Raw genomic sequence first — 17,020 nt, forward strand, 5'->3', positions numbered from 1 at the left:
TTCCTTGGATCAAAACGTTTTAGCTGGAAAATATATTGCATACTATTGTAAAAGTATTTGGACAAATAATTACCTACAAAAGTTTAATGCTTGGCAAAAATAAAACAGAGGGTAAAGTTTTAAAAATACGTACTCTCTGCATATAGTTCTTGCCAGGAATTTCAAACTATTCTATAGCATATAGTTCTATTAAAAGCAAGACTCAGACCCATTGCCTCTCGGTCTGAATGACATATTCTGAAAGCCACCCACTGACCATCTATCGATATATAGGTTTCATCTAACTACTTAAAACTGCAGCAAACAGTTTCCAACAGGTCAGGTGTACAATATTATCCTATATAATAAAAGCCTAATATCCTAAAGTGTCCGGTCATCCAGTCATCCGTTCAATCAAAGCATAAAATGCTAATGATATACTAAGGCCTCTCAACTGCTCGCTATGATATGCACTGACCACCAAGAGACAGACAGTCGACCAGTCAACCAATCACTATGACACGCACTGAACACCAGGGACAGACAGTCAACCGGTCGACCAATCACTATGATGTGCACTGATCACAAGGGGACAGACACTCCAAACGGTAAGTTAGCTTGCTACTGGGGCCCGGCAGATCTGTACTGAGCGAGATGGGCCAGACACATCTTGGAGCCCTCCCACTGTCCCTCCCTGGCTAGGCAACCTCCTGCATTCCTCCCCAGCTCCGATCATACACTGGTGGAGTCCCTGGGCCTGACCTGTGCCTTCTCACAATCTGGGACCCCTCGTGGGATGTTGGAGAGCTGGTCTCAGCCTAATTCTGCAGGCCAGGCCTAGGGACCCCACTGGTGCACAAATTCATGTACCAGGCCTTTAGCCATTAATAATCACAAGTAGTCATAAGAAAGAAGTGATTTACTTTCTCTTCAGTACCAAAAAAGGACACAGAAAAATCAAACAGATAAAAATGCAAACTAGCCGAATAAAAGCAATGAGCTAGGGACTCAGAAAATGCCAGGTAGAATAGTTCATCAATTGGTCAATGCAGGCAGTCAACTCTGTGACTTGATGTTTAAACCTCTCAACTCCTCCATACTCACCCACACCAAAGGAAAAACGAAAAGTCATGCACATTTACTTTTCCAAAGAACAAATTTGGGGGCTTGGTGTTTTATCTGCTTTAATTGTGTTCTTCTTTAAAGGATGTACATGATATCAACTTCCAAAACTCTGTATGGCAACTCAAATTACAGAGTGCAACCTTGGTTATAAACCAAGAAATGTCATTAACTCTTCTAGCATAATAAGTGCTCTTGTGTTCATTTGTTTATTTCTACTTCAGGGATTCATAAACTATTAAATAGGGCACTATATTCAGACATGAAAGCTTATTTTTAAAAGAGTAAATTAATGGAGTCACTCTATTAATCTAATAAATTATGACCCATTTTTTCATAAAAAAGATACACAAGTAAATTGAATTTTATTATTTTGCTGCCAAACATTAGTATTATATTACAAAAAATTATAACATTTATTCAAAATCATTGGTGTAAAATATCTAAGTTCCGAATTGTAATAAAGTGTTTTATTAGCATAAAAGAGTTTATGAGCAAATGTTACCAATTCCTGCATCATTTTTCCAAAATAGTGGAGTGCCATAAAGAACAAAATATGCAATATTCATTTACCTCCAAAAGGAGAAAATGGTACATTACTTTTTTCTTTACTTGTAATAAACTAAATTTCACTAAGTGAACAGTTTACAAAAGAAAAAAAAAATAAGGTCATCTGCAGTTAATAACTCTTTCCCGTAAAATTAGTGTCACTTATTTCTGTAGCAGACGCCTAATTCAGTTATAGGCTTGATTGATTTGACAATAGAGAATCTGGTCCAATAAAGTGGCTGATTTATTTCTAATGCTATAGCTTTTACTCTAATGTGACATCATAGTAGAATTAAGTCTCTGACATGTAAAGAAATCTTTGTAATTAATGAAAACTAAACATTCTAAGAATGGATACAGGAGTATTGTCAAAACTTATATTAAAATCTAATAACTTCTTTGGATAGAATAAGAACTTCCACAAAGATTATAACACAGAGTGAATATTTGGACACAAAGAACAGATTAGAATATACCATATAGTTTATGAGTTTAAATTGTTCTCTACGTTAATGACATAGATCTTACTTTGTGTTTTGGTCTCCCTCTGTAAGCTGCCTGCCTTTAATTTCTTGAAAATGACCTACCTTCTCTTTGTTAAGATGCAACTTAACACCAAGCATCGCTCATCTCAAAAGTGGTTTCATTTTAAATAAACAGCAGCTTGAGCAAAATCAATGAGAATCTTTGTTCCCGAATCTGGCTCGGAGATACTCAAACCAGTCAAGAAGGCGTTTGGGATGTGAGAAATTATAAGGGTGGGAAGAGTTTTTAATGTAGCTTGGTGGTCAGTTTTATAAAACTATTTCTTAAAAATTCTTTTCCCAACTAAAAATGCAAGGTATTTCATAGTTACTTAAATGTCTTTTTCTCTCCTTTTCCTTTTTTGCACACAGCACTGTGCCCTCTCACTCTGAGGGTGACTTCCCTGACCCCAATCTGACACTGCACCGTTAATGTCAGATAAACCATTTAGCCCAAGCACAATTCTTTTCTGTGCAAAAATCTGCTTGAGGTGGAAAATGTAGCAGTTTGTAAACAATAAAGAGCCATGTTTCAGACCAGACAGCTTATCTAACAGAGAAGGCCTTTCATTGGGAACAGTGGGTGGGAGCCTCCGGACATAGTAGCATTTCCTATCACAATGCAGGAGACTGTCTTGGCCTCCATATTTAAGAGTTTAATGGGAAGGAGGGCAGACGGGATAAAAGAGCACAGCTGACATAGACTTTCAGCTTAAACAACAGCTAAGTGAAAAGAACTCTCCCCTCTAGCTCTAGACAATCATCCTCTTACATTTTAAATATTATTTGGGTTGAAAAATGAATTTTGGTTGTTAAAACAGTTGCCCGAAAGGACAAAGGAACAATAATTATTTACTATCTTTGCATCGCTTAGCATATTCTATAAAATTAATTTATCAAGTTGTTCTTTAGGAAAACTTTTTAAATGTAGATTACTGGAATTTCTAAATATTAATCATAATTTATTTATTCTATTTTACTTACTTTACCTTGTCAGAGGACAGTTTTAGAAGCTACTAAGGAAGTTCTTTCATATACTCTTTAAATGCTACTTCTCAAGATTTTTATTTTCAAATTATTTTTTCTCTCTATGTTATGAAGTTGGGTGAGGATGAGATGAGAAGCAGTGGCATTAGAATTTAAAATTATTACTACTATACTGAAGTGTCTAGAGTTGTTTTTTCACCTTTAAGTTGATAAATATATTAGCCATCTGCATCTGTACATCCTGTAAACAGGAAATTGTGTTGTATCTTCCTATCAACATCTGATGAAAAACTGGGATTCCAGTTTTATCTATAAAGTTAAAACATACACATATATATTTACCATTTCAAAGTTAAAAAAGCACAAATAGAATAATATCCTTTGATCAAAGAGAATGTTGTGACTGTCAAAGTTGGGATGACACGTAAGGGCACAATATATAATATTGCACATTAAAAATAAATTGCTAGTATTTCTCTTTTTTGTCTATTTTATGATAAATATATGAAATTCCTCAGATGGATTTAATGTGATTTGAGGGAGTTTGGAACCCTTAAAGTTCAAAAGGCAGATTCAAGGACTATCTACCCCTTAAATAACGAGTATACCGTGTTTCCCCGAAAATAAGACATCCTCCGAAAATAAGACCTAGCGCATGGAAAGATAAGACATCCCCTGAAAATAAGACCTAGCACAACTTTGGGAGAAAAAATTAATATAAGACACTGTCTTATTTTCGGGTAGTTACAAGGCTTGAAAATAGGGACATTCTTTAAAAGCATTTGCCATTATGGTTTCAGAATGGTATAAGTATGGCTATATGTTTCTCTTGCACCAAAAATTCAACTTCATTTGTTGAGGATTCTTAAAAAAAATATTTGGCCAAGTTGAGAGGTTTACTAATATTGTTAAAAACTCACATTTTACTAGAACAAATATTATTTTTTCAATCGAAAATAAAATAACCAGCTATTGAGACCTCTTAAGCCATTATGAATTCTTTTCATTGCTTAAGTTACTGCTGTTAAACAAACACCCCACAGGCTAGTAAAAGCAGAAAACTAGACTGATCAGTAGAAAGGGCATGCAAGGAGCTCGCAGACTGTCTCAAACGACACACAGCTTGTTCTCAGTGGAGTAGGATGATGCCTGCCTAGACCACTAGCACTAAAGTTCACCCCTTGATCAACACACAACCAGATTTTACAATTCAACGTGAAGGCACTACTCTGACTTAAACACAGTAAACCTCTATGAATTATTAAAGGAGTTTCCATAACCCTATTAATATAATTCACAGTTAATACTGACTATATCTCATTGCCAATGAGCAGGCATAAAATACATTTTTATTTTAAATATTCACCACTTCTTATTTCATCAACCTTTACTTAGAAAGTACTACTACTTCATTATTGAAATTGTAGTAAATGCTTAGTATCTAAGGAAGACAAAATTTTTGTAGATTGCATGAAATTCCGTAATTCCACATACTAATGAAACTTAGTTCTTCATGTGTTATTACCAAGCACAAACTATCAATATTTCCCTCCAATTTAAAACTACTATAGAGAACTGACTAAAAATCCAAGTTCCTAAAAACAGGACATCTGTCTGGGTTTTTGTTCTTCCTCGCATGATAAAACATAGTCATTCAAAAAAAAAAAAAAAAGCCACATTAATTTAAAGTTCATCTTACTTTGTATTCTGGAATTGACAAAAGGTGGAGAGAGATTGTCATGTGACCCAAGGTCCCTGCTGGTCATGTGGTCATAGGGAGTCCCATCTCCATAGTTCTGTAAATAAAACAACAGCACTTAGATACATTATCTAATTCAATTTTACATGAGCAAAATCAGCACATAAATTACCCACTAGCGAGACTTCTCTGACCCAAAGAAATAAAATCCACCATTCTGACACAGGAACCTCATTATAAGGAACCTGAATTTTCACAGGTGCAGTAGTTAAGACAGGGCTTTACAGTCTGCAGAGTTCAAATTTTCTTCATAATTGTTGTGAAATCTAGGGAACAATAATAACTGAATCAACTGGCATGAAATTATTGAAGTGTTTAAATGAAATAGTGCATGCAAATCACCCAACATAAAACATATTGTAAATATTAAGTTATTATTTTGATAGGCCTACATTGTTTTTCTTTAAAGAGCAAGGTTGTACTAGAAGATAAAATACCCACAGCCTGTAATTGAATAGCTTTTGAAAGACCCAGGTAGAGGCTTTGAAAAAGCAACACATGGTTTTTTATATTGAAATTGCGGTGTTTTGTTATAGATTATTATGGTAGTTGTAAGAGAACTGGATCATTCCATAAGCAATTACACATAGAATATTAAAATTATTATAATAGGACTATGTATGAATGAACATCACAAATTTAGCATAAATGAGTACTTCTGGGTTTGGAAAAAGTGTACCACAAAAATGTTTTTAAAGCAGTCATTAACTTTGTCATTGTTAAGATCAACTCATTGTTTTAACAGGAATTTAAAATTAAAATAATGTTTTTAAACTGCCTCGTCACTTACTTTTCCTGGAGGAATTGGTAACATATACGAAAGTAAAGCATGTACTTGTATATTATATGGTTCAAATTTCAATCTACAAAGGTGCATTAAGTAAGCAAAAATGAAAGAAAAAAAAAGTCATTCTGTTCAGCTGGTTGCACTGCCCATAAAGACTAAGTCAAATTTACTCAGAGGTGCCAGTTGGCATGTTAGCCAAAGGGCAGAATATGCTCGCATAAAAAAGAGGGATAATATATGAAAAATGAAAATGAACGTCACCTCACGAGAGAAAAACTGGAACCTTAAAGTTCCAAAAAACCAATTCTCAACTGCCTTCCCTCATTTATGGAAATTAATTAACGATGCTGTAATCTAATGCTGTTCACTAAATCAGCGCATAGAAAGATGTGACATACCCAGCATGGGTTTTGCACTCACTCATTCTTTACCAAGAGTAATACTGGTTATTATGAAGAGTCCCACCCTTTATTCTAAAAGCTTAACATTATCTAATTTAAACCCCTGCATAGTACTGCAAGGTAACTGATAGTATCACCATTTTAAAATGAGACAGACTTAGGCTGCACGGATACAAGTGAACCACGATAATATTTCTCATTCAAACCCCCTCGATTTAGAAAATATAAATAGCAAAATATTGATTCAAATTATTCACCAGCACATTCCCTGAAAAGAATGGCAGAACAGTTAATGAACGCTAAATAAAATTCAGGATGATCCTAACGGGATCTTGTTCTCAGAAATATATTTAAAGGTACTGTGTGTATTAAACTGAGAAGTCATAAGAAATTGAGTCTGAATGAACTAAACAATGGAGGGAAGCACTGTCATCTCCTACACTTGCTGTCAAGGGAATGGATTTATTTCTGCAAGTGCAGGCTGTAACATGAGGAGGAGGGAAGATTTACTCAGCCCAACCATATAATGCATTAGAATGTCAAACTCGACAGCTGGTACAAGGGCTGAATAAAGTTACTGGTAAGCTTAGAGATCCTGCTATACCCTGAAGACTAGAGTGAGAACCACAAGGCCAAAGGACCGGTAAAAATGGGTAACTATGGCTTGCTGAAATGTCCTCATTTTGACAGCTTGATTACCTACCTTCCTTGCCTCTTATGCCAAAACAGAGACCTCCCTCCCCCCAAATTTATGTGGATACTTAAAGCAAAATGTTATGCTCCCTACAGAATGCTTCAACTATATAGCTGGTTGGGAGAGCTGCCGATGTCTGCTCAGTTATGGGCTCTAAGTCTATTTTTAATTTGGGGCATTATATGCATATTATAAAAACTGACATGGATTTTACAGAGCCTAGAAATGATTCAGGTGAAGTCAAATTATGTAAGTAGGAAAGAACATAAAAGTCCCTCTGGTTCTACTTCTTCATTTTATCAAAATGAAGATCAAAGAGGTGACATGACATGCCCAATGTCATATACACACAAAAACACTCATGGCCTAACCACTTCTTTCCCTCCCATTCCATGACCATCCCATTACATCAAAACTAACAACCAATTAATAATGGAGGAAACCTGTGAAAAAGAATAGCAAAAATCTGAGACCAAACAAATGAATGAATCTCATTGGTAACCAAAGGAACTACCGGTGGGATAATAACATGTTCAAAAAGTGAAATCAACACAGATTTATTATGTAGAGTAAATTGATAGGCTAGTCCTTCACACCACATCTTCAGAATTATTCAGTGGTCTATTTACACCAATATATTCCAGAGATACAGTACTAGGATTTTGTCCAAAGCTGTGTCAGCTACAAAAAAAATAACTTTCTATAATACTAGATCAATAACTGGCAAAGTAAGGGCAAATATTTAATGAAGGATTTTTCTTCTGGTTAGCAGAAGTAGAACAGGTGTCAAATTCAATAACAGCATCCAATAAGAGAATGGGGGGGGGGAAAATCCAAACACAAGCTGATCCTCATTAAACTTAGTGTGCATATATATCTGTGCAGTTTTGTGTGTGCTTGAGAGAAACTCACCTTCGGTCTGTCAATTTACATATGTGAGATGTCTGGATGTGGGAGAAGAGATTAGATATACTTACCCTGGACGGGCTTGGATGTCCTCCATTCCCCCAGGACCCTGAGCTACTTCTGTCTTCTACATCTAGGGACAAGAGAAAAGTTCTTTAGGCTTTCTTGCAATAATTCTTTCTTTTTGTGTATGCACTTTTAAATTAATGTTTCAAATTAATCTCCTGTTGCCTTTAATTAAGAATCAGGCACGGGGCTACCACAATGATAGTGGCTTCTGACCCATCTACTTAAATTAACTCATTTAAATTCACAGCGAAAAAAGTGAACTGGACCCTCAGGAACCAGAGGTATGAGCATAAAAAGTATTTCCATCTTTTGCAGTTTCATAGCCTCGACTTTTAAAGACATGAAACTGCACTGTGTGTTTAATTTAAATCTTTTGGACAAAATAAGTGTGACTACACTAACACAACCTTAATACAAAAAAAAAAAGCACAACAAAGCTACATTCAGGTAAATATTCATACAAACACTGGCAGCATCCATGTCATAATGTTCTTGAATACTCTATTCTCTAGCCCCAGCTTGTCCCTCCAGACAACAGACATGCAGCAACATACACACGACAAAAAAGAATTCGGTCATCTATTTCTACCCATGCACTACATGGGCATCAGGATTTTGCTTTTTAAGTTGAGGCAAAACTGTCTCAGTCTTTTTTTTTTTTTTTTTTTTTAATAGAGTTGGCCATTTGGTCTATGATCCTTAGTCTGGGCATTGAGATGCAGAAATTAAAGTTGTCCAAGTTTTACTTTGATAAGTGACAGTGAGTGAAGCGATCTGCATGAACTACACAAAAGGTAGCGTTCTTCTAAAATCTGTAGCAGCAGTGTGCTAAGGCTGACCAGTTGCTGAATGCTCAATCCGTGCGTCAAGTGGCAAGTACTCGGGAGGGAGAATAGAAAAACTAAGTTATCATATTAATTGTTTAAAACATAAAACTGGTTTAAAATTTTAAAGATCAGTCACTCTATATTTAGAAGCAGCTTTGAGATTTTTGATGAAAGGCCCCTTAGAAGCATAAAAAGTTTCGCTGTTCTATTATTTTGATCACGGTTGATAACAGATGGCCATCACAAACTTCCTCTGACAGAATTGGAGGAGGAGGTGTGAAACTTTGGTTCAGCAGACATAATCCCATTTATTGTGTTTCCTAACATTTCAGTGATACTGTTTATTCTCTTCATGCACTACTGTCATTCTTTTTATTACTGCTATTTTATTATCAGCAAAAGAAGTCATAGTGTAATTAATTGACTTATTTTTGGGATACAGTGGAGTACACATTGTTTTAGAATATATTATAAAATGGAATAGAACAATAATAAAACACAACTATTAGCAGTAAACTTGAATTCTTTCTTTTTTAAACAAATTATTTTGGTTCCTTTTCTTGGTGCTTCAGAAGATCTTGCAACAGCAAAGAGATGCCCCCTGAGGACAGCTAAAATCAGGGACTGTGAGTTTTAAGGAATGTCAAGAAAGCTCTGGGGAGTGCCTCCAATCTGGATAAAAGGTACAATACTTTCTCCAAATCTGCTGTTTAACAACACAGCCTCCTGGCCTATCCTGTGTATACAGAACGAGAGTACATGAAGAAATTACTTAGAACCCTCTGGATTCTCACATGAATAACTTTTGCACTTCATCCTTAACCAAAAAGCAAATATTTTCAACAAAAACAAACAAACAAAAACAACAACACTGTGACAAAAAATCTCTCAAACACTGCAGCTTTTCAGAAGTCTAGGCCATGTTAAATTCTTTTTTTTTACCTAAAACAGTCAATTTGGACTAATTGGAAAAAATTTCTGCTCTTAAATTTGGCCAAAAAATAATGAAGGAAAAGGGGTGAATCCCTAGCTCTACCATAAGATGTTGTCATATTGTTCAGACACACTTTGTCTTGTCAGTTTTTAAAAAGGATTTTAAACATAAAAAGTAGGCAGAGCCCTAGCTGGTTTGGCTCAGTGGATAGAAAGAGCATTGGCCTGCAGACTAAGGGTCCTGGGTTCGATTCATTAAAGGGTACTACCTTGGTTGCAGGCTCCATCCCCAGCCCTAGTCAGAGTGTGTGCAGAAAGCAACCAATTGATATGTCTCTCTCACATCTATGTTTCTCTCTGAGTGTGTGTCTCTCCCCCTCCCTCACTCTCTAAAAATCAAAGAAAAAATATACTCTGATGAGGATTAACAACAACAACAACAACAAAGTAGGCAGAGACAAGGAGGAGAAAAGACCATAGTAATACTAGGCTAGCAGTTCTCCACCGGGGGTAGGTCTGGTCCCCAGAGGACATCTGGCAATGTCCAGAGAGATTCTGAGTCATCCCAGCTTCGGGGGGGGGGGGGGGGGTTTGATGAGAGGAGAGGGTGTACTGGCATCTAGTTGGTATAAACCAGGATGCTGCTAAGCATCCTACGGATACACACAACAATCTCCCACAACAAAAATGTTCTAGCCTCAAATGTCAATTGTGCCAGGATAGAGAAGTCTTGTGCTAGAGGAAAAATCATATTAAGGAGCAAAAAAGAATTGAGTTGGAGAACAGATATACTAGAACTTGATTTATAATTTAGTATGCATTCTTGTGACATGCATTTTTAACCCAGACTTGAGCTGTAGTGTTGCAAGAGACCTTCATATGCATATTCTATCCACTAAGATAAAGGAAAAATAATGGTCAACAATGCAGTCTGGTAATTAGCAGGCAGATAAAACACATCAAAACTTGAGTATTCTCAATTAGGCGATTTCAAAATTGAGCAATTCACTAATTAAAAATGCTGGAAGTTTCATTTTTTCAAAAAAAGGTTAAATGCTGGCTGGGTTCCTTTACAAATAGATTCTCAACCAATCAAATTTTTCTGCTCTTTTGCCATCCTTTTCCATTTCCACCTTTCTCATTTCCTGACCGCATGCTGTGTGCCTTCCTCCTATTTACTGCTCTCTTTTTAACAGGTTTTGCCATCCCTTGCCCTACTGCTAGATTTAGAAGGAGGAATCCCAGCTCTCCAAAACCTATATTGTTGATTAGATTTTATCTTTGAAACTATATCTGTATAACTGGTGCTCAATCATCTATAGCAAGAAAACACAAGGCTAGAACGTGTATATTTGTAACTCATAATGAATGTAAACATGCTACTTTTATGTTTTTTATTTCTATCTTCCCTCCCACTGAGTTTCATCAGACCTGCCAGTAAATTAGCATGCATTCCCTCAACAACTATTCCAGCACTCTCAAAGTGCATCTGAGGACCACTGTGCTTCTGAATCCGTGGTGTGCCCATCAAATATCAGCACCTTAGGGTCCAAGGCAGACCTAGTGAGTCTGGATTTCTGGGAACAGGGTCAGGGTGGGGGGGAAACGCACTGTGCTTTTAACAAGGTCCCAAGTAATTTTCATGTACACAGGTATTTGAGACCCACCAGCCGACTATTGGAGAATCAAGACAGATGCATGCCCCACACCAACAGTTGCCTGACTCCCTCCCTCTCTTTAAATTCCTGCCTAGGGCTGCAGGTTTCAGCAGCATTCAATACATACCCCCAACACATCTCCATCCCAGCAGTTTTTGCTCAGACTCACTTTTTATATAAGCCCTGCACATGGCCCACACTTGGCCATTGCTTACTCCCTGTTAGTATATCTGAACATTGCACACACACTGGTGTACCTCCATGTTTCTGTACCTCTATTCTTTTTGCCTAAACTGTTCTTCATCTCTCAAAACAAAAACAAAAAATACCAGCAGCTAACATTTAGTGAGCTTATGTGTCAGACACTGTGCTAAGCATTTCAATGCACTAATAGTATACCCATCTTATATATGAGAAAGCTTGGGCTTCGATGACAATAAATGACAGAGAAGGCTAACACAGGTGCTTTCAATGCAAAAAACTAGTAAATGCTTTTCTTTACCATAAAAATACCCTTTTGATGAGAACCACAGATCTCTACAAGACCAGCTCCAATGAATGTTACCTTCAGTCACTTCTCTCCAGCAGAGAAAATGTATTCATTTGGATGTTTATGCCCATTCTGTGTCCACAAAAGATTACATAATTATATACAACAACAACTATATAAAAGTAAATATTAAAAGAAATCAAGAGACTGAAAAATAAGAGTAGGAGGACAATAAAGTCAGAGGGGTGGTGAGCTTATCAAAATGTACTCTGCAATGGAGTGGAGAAAGGGTCAATATCCTAGAGCCTACTGAGTAGGCAAGCAAAGAGCGAAACAAGATTCACAACTAGCATCCCTGTTCTGTTGCCGCGTCTATCCAGAATGAGGATCAATAATAGAGAGACAATAACCTTGGCAACAGAAGAAAAGCAAGTCGATGATAGAAATTATTCTTCCATGAGACTGAAATGGACTCAAATGTGCAAGATTTTTTTCCCCTTAAATTTATTTTACCCTAAACTAGGACAGATATGGTAACTTCCTTGGTATGGACAGTTGCTTTAGGAGGCAGCCTGACAATCCACAAATTTTCATTGCATTTGAGGAGTTATGCATAAGTCCCCTCTCACATGGCTGATATTTCAGCATCAAAACACCAAAGAAAGGTGAAGGGAGAACACTCTATTTAGAGAAAAGAACAGAAAGAGTTTTTCATTTCTACGATTTCTCATCTACATTCATTAAACTGATGGTTTGATTTCTCAAATTTCCAGGAGATCAAATATCAGAAAACACAGCACTGGCATTTGAGATGGAGGCCTGGATTTTAGTAGCAACTCGGCATAATCCTGCTCTAGAGTCTGAGACAACAGACACTATTAAATATCCTCCCATCATCATGGAGACTCATGGGCTGTGTACATCTGGGCCCCCTCCTAATTTTAGAAGTACCTGGCCCATAGGAAATTCTCAGGAACCATTATCTGCCATGAAAGCCTAATTTACTAACACCACCCAAAATCTAAGATAATTAAACCACATAAATATGTAAAATGGTGACCTAGTCAAAGAAATCTCACTGTCACTTTTAAGACAACTAGTTCTGCTTAATAGGGCAGAAACTTTCAAATATTCTCCTGGATTTTAGAAAAGCTAATATACTCAGTAAACACAAAAAGCACCTCCTCCATGAACCTCTACCGCAGAATCACAGTGAGAACTCAGTTACCATTAGATGTTTTGAAGCTTAATTTACTTTTAGAATATCCTCTTTATGCCTCACCATTTCCACATATTTCTGTATGCTATATAACTGATATGGTGTCAAAAGTTATGTATGCTGACCAACAGCCCAAGCTAAAATTATAGACAAAATGCTACACAGGTTTAAACTTTATTGAAATAAACAAGTGTAAGAGTTCCCTAACTCTGTCACTTCGGGTTCATTAGAGTTGTACCTTGGTTCTTTCCATACTTTGCACCCAGATCATGCCAAACATCCAAGGCCCTAGAGTTTCATGAAGTCACAAAACAACCAGAGTTGGTTTCTGCATCGCTCTAAGAGTCTACAAATCTCTACTTTTGTGGAAATATATTGATTTCCCGATGAAAGGTTCTACACAGTCATAATGTACTGGGGGATTGAGGCTGTTTTTCCTGGAAAGATAATCACTCTGAAACATGTTGAAGTCTACACGGTCTTAAATCCTTTGCTCTGAAACAACAGACACTATTAAATCCTCCACATCATCATGGAGAATCACAGACTGCGTACATCTGTGGCTCCTACTAATTTCCTAGTCCAGGAAGAACCCTTGGCTGAGCCCTCCACACAAACTGAGATGGCATATGCTCTCCGTCAGTGCCAGATGAATTTAGAGTTCAAAATATTTCATCAGCAAAGAGCGTGTTAAGGATGTGCACATTTTCATTAGCAGCCAGTATAATAAGAGCTTTAAGTAGAGGAATCTGAAGTCAAATCTGAGTACTAAGGCAGAGGAAAGGAGAGTTTGACGAGTTTCAAATATTGAGAGATAATGTCCACGAAACCATGACCACTTCTTTAAGAGACAAGATATACTTTATAATGAGTGATCTGAACTGTGAGTGACAAGAAACTTCCTGACCTTCCCAAATGGACCGAGCAAAAGATAAGGGTTGTGGTGATGCCTCCCACACAAATTCTAAGATTCTTCAATACAGAGCAGGGAGACCTGGGCTTTCCATGTCATCACTGCTGTCAACACTGACATTCTCAGCACTGATGAATTTACTTATCCAATAAATCTGAAGACTCAAAGGTCAAGTATAAGATGATTTTATAGTTTATATTTAAGTATATGAATTGTATAAAGAAGGGTAAAATGTGGATATATAGGGGAGAAAGTTTAGTGGGAAAACGATTATATTTTTAGCCTTTATTAACTTAAACTTATATTAATGTGTCCTTTAGAACACTGCTTAAAACAATATTATTTTCCTGAAGTTCAAAATAAACTATGTTTCAAAAATGTGCACAAAATAATCTCAGCTATTTAAAATATAAACTTAATTACACTTTTGGTGCTCCAAAACAGGAAAAGCACTTTCATATAATACAAAATCAAATACTATGAAAGTAACTAAATAAAATACATAAGTTTTTTTTGTTTTTTGTGTTTGTTTTTTTTTTTTGTTATAAATATGCCAGCTGTGTTCCTTATTTTGAAACTCAAAAACCTTGAAACTCAAGGTGGGTAAAGAGTTATGTTATGAAACTGAGACAAAAGGAAATAGCCTTGAAGTCTGTATCAATCCAGATAATTTGGAAGCATCAATAACAACCTAACTTGAATGAAATTCTAGCTTGAGTAATGCAACATGAAATACAGAGACCTGGGTGTTACTTAGCACCCTTCCACTTCACCTGAGTGGAATGACCAGTTGAGTTTCCCCTTTAAAGAGAAGGCAGTCCGTTCAGGATCACTTCTTTCTAAGCAACAGCCCGGAAGGAAGAGCCATGAACATCTGAGGCAAGAATACCACAGTGTGAACTGTACATGCCTCCTTCGACTTTTTAAAATGCAACTGGTCTAAAAGCACTTAATAAACATGAGTCTTACTAAGATAATGTCCTGGGATGAGGGGACTTATTTCAAACTCAATTGAGAGTAACAATTGAAAGTAACCTGCCATATGTATAGACTTTAAAAACATACCATCTAGCTCCAGCACTACATAGATAAGCTTCAAAGTACCTAAATTAAAAGTAAATATAATTAGGGGAACTTTGTAATTAGGTGCTTAGTCCCTCTTAAGGATGTATTTACCAACAGACCTAACAAAATGTGAAAAATAAAACAGAGATACTTTAGAAAATTTTATGTTAAACAAAGAAATAAATTTTAAAATATACTTCGTACCCTAATAGAATAAAATATATAACAGTATTAACATGTATATGCAATTTTGCATGCCTTTTTCAAATCATATATGTAACTTCATGGTTTAAAATCCACAATACTGTAATGACTTAAGATATAAAAAATGCTATTTAAAACCCCTAGTTGATTATTTATTACGTTTATTCCGATGGAAAGGGGAAAAGAGCCAAGAGGAAACATAACAGTTGCATCTTCTATGTTTCCCCCCACCCCATACCTCTGTTCTCCCTAGGGTACCATTTGTGAAGCTCTGGGAAAGAGATGCTGGCTTAATTGAAATATTTGTGAGCTGTAATTGCTCTGCACAACCACAATGGTCCACTTTTCCCAAATGGCATCATTCCCCTTGCTTCCTTCTTTATCTTCTCTTTCCTTTTATACTGTAGCAGCATCAACTTCTGTTTCCTCCAGTCTCACCTCATTTCATTCCCTATTCCAGATGCCTGGCTATTATTGGTGAAGCCAAACAGTTTTGAATACTCAAAAATCTTTCCTAAAATCCAGTTTTCTAGCACAGTCCTTTTTGCTTATTATAATCACTCCCATAGACTGATTTTCATTTTATCCTTTCAACATCCCTATCTCCCACCTGTGTTTAGCACTGCAGCCTCTGACCTGCCAATGACAAGCAATCAATCTTACATGTTATCTTTAGGGGTCATATCTTAGTTTTAGGCCAATTTTCTTTGTATTTAGGCTCAAATGTGCAAACCACACTATATTACTCTGCAAAACATCAATGAGAAGGCTTAATTAAGTAACACTGACAGATAAATCCATTTCTTTTGCAGTAATCAAATCAAAGCAGGTTGACATAACACAGGAACTTAATACAATTATTCCCTTGTAATTGGAAAAAGGCCCTTTACTTCTCATTAAAGCAATCTTCTGGGTATTGGCATAATAAGAAGGCTCAGAGCCTTGATACTACCCTATAAAAGTCTCAAGATACAGACCCCGTAAGCAAACAAGCCAGATTATCTAATTCCTTGATCACAGCAGAACATGCAGTCCCTACTGTTTTAAACTACTAATTCTTTACCTCTGTTGCAATTAAAAAGAGGTAAATCAGTAGCAAACACATAAAATGGAAATCTGTAAAAATGCATAAACTGTTTACAGTTTTATAACACCATCTCTATGTGTATTTGAAAGGAACTTGTCCATTAAAAATGAATTTGAAGTAATTTATAAATGTGAAATTATAATAGTTTGGACAGGAAAGAAAATCTTTTTATTTTTACTTAATGGGCTCAACAGAATTTTGCCTAAATATACAGTCTGATACCCAACAATACAATATAAGTTTGATGATCAGAATTGTGAGAGAGCAGAATTTGAAGAAAACATTTAATTTTTTGTGGCATTTGAAGAACAGTAAGTTGCCTGGTCAACTACAGACTGCTCTGACTAGGCTGAAACCCACAAAAAAATGCAACAACATTACATCAAGTTCATTTCCCCACACTCAAAGTCAATTTTCACCCTTTCACTCTAAGTTTGAGGAATTTTCTGCTACTTATCTAGTGGCACCTGATCAATCTCAATATAATTCTACCAACTCTTTAGAAAAAAAAAATTGAGGGTTGTGAGTCTCAATTGTAGCTGACAATCAAAATACCCAAGAACCTCAAAACAAACAAACAAAATAACAAAACACAACAAAACCCACAGATAATCTGGCCCCACCTGAAAGGTAATCAAGAAAGACCAAGATTAAAGTCCAAGAACAACACATTTTTAAAAAAAAATATGTATTTCTATTGATTTCAGAGAAGGGAGAGGGAGAGAGAGAGAGAGAAACATCAATGATGAGAGACAATCATCGATCAGCCGCCTCCTGCACACCTCTTACTGGGAATCAAGCCCGCAACCTATGTATGTGCCCTGACCAGGAATTGAACCGAGGACCT

The 17,020-nt window shown here is 36.3% G+C and overlaps 1 protein-coding gene across 18 annotated transcripts in view; it reads right to left on the bottom strand.

The window, feature by feature from the left end:
- Nucleotides 1–17,020, bottom strand: part of TCF4 (transcription factor 4) — a gene marked incomplete at its 5' end in the record, with an annotated part of 342,458 nt that overhangs the window by 211,897 nt on the left and 113,541 nt on the right. For all 18 annotated transcript variants that reach the window (XM_084887803.1, XM_084887799.1, XM_084887825.1 and 15 more), the window contains 2 exons: nucleotides 4,861–4,957; nucleotides 7,780–7,841. In XM_084887803.1, coding sequence (XP_084743929.1) covers nucleotides 4,861–4,957; nucleotides 7,780–7,841 — 159 coding nt within the window. The remainder of the gene's footprint in view (nucleotides 1–4,860; nucleotides 4,958–7,779; nucleotides 7,842–17,020) is intronic.

This window comes from Pipistrellus hanaki, assembly GCF_964339955.1.
Source record: "Pipistrellus hanaki genome assembly, chromosome: 6".
In the NCBI taxonomy this organism is placed as follows: domain Eukaryota; kingdom Metazoa; phylum Chordata; class Mammalia; order Chiroptera; family Vespertilionidae; genus Pipistrellus; species Pipistrellus hanaki.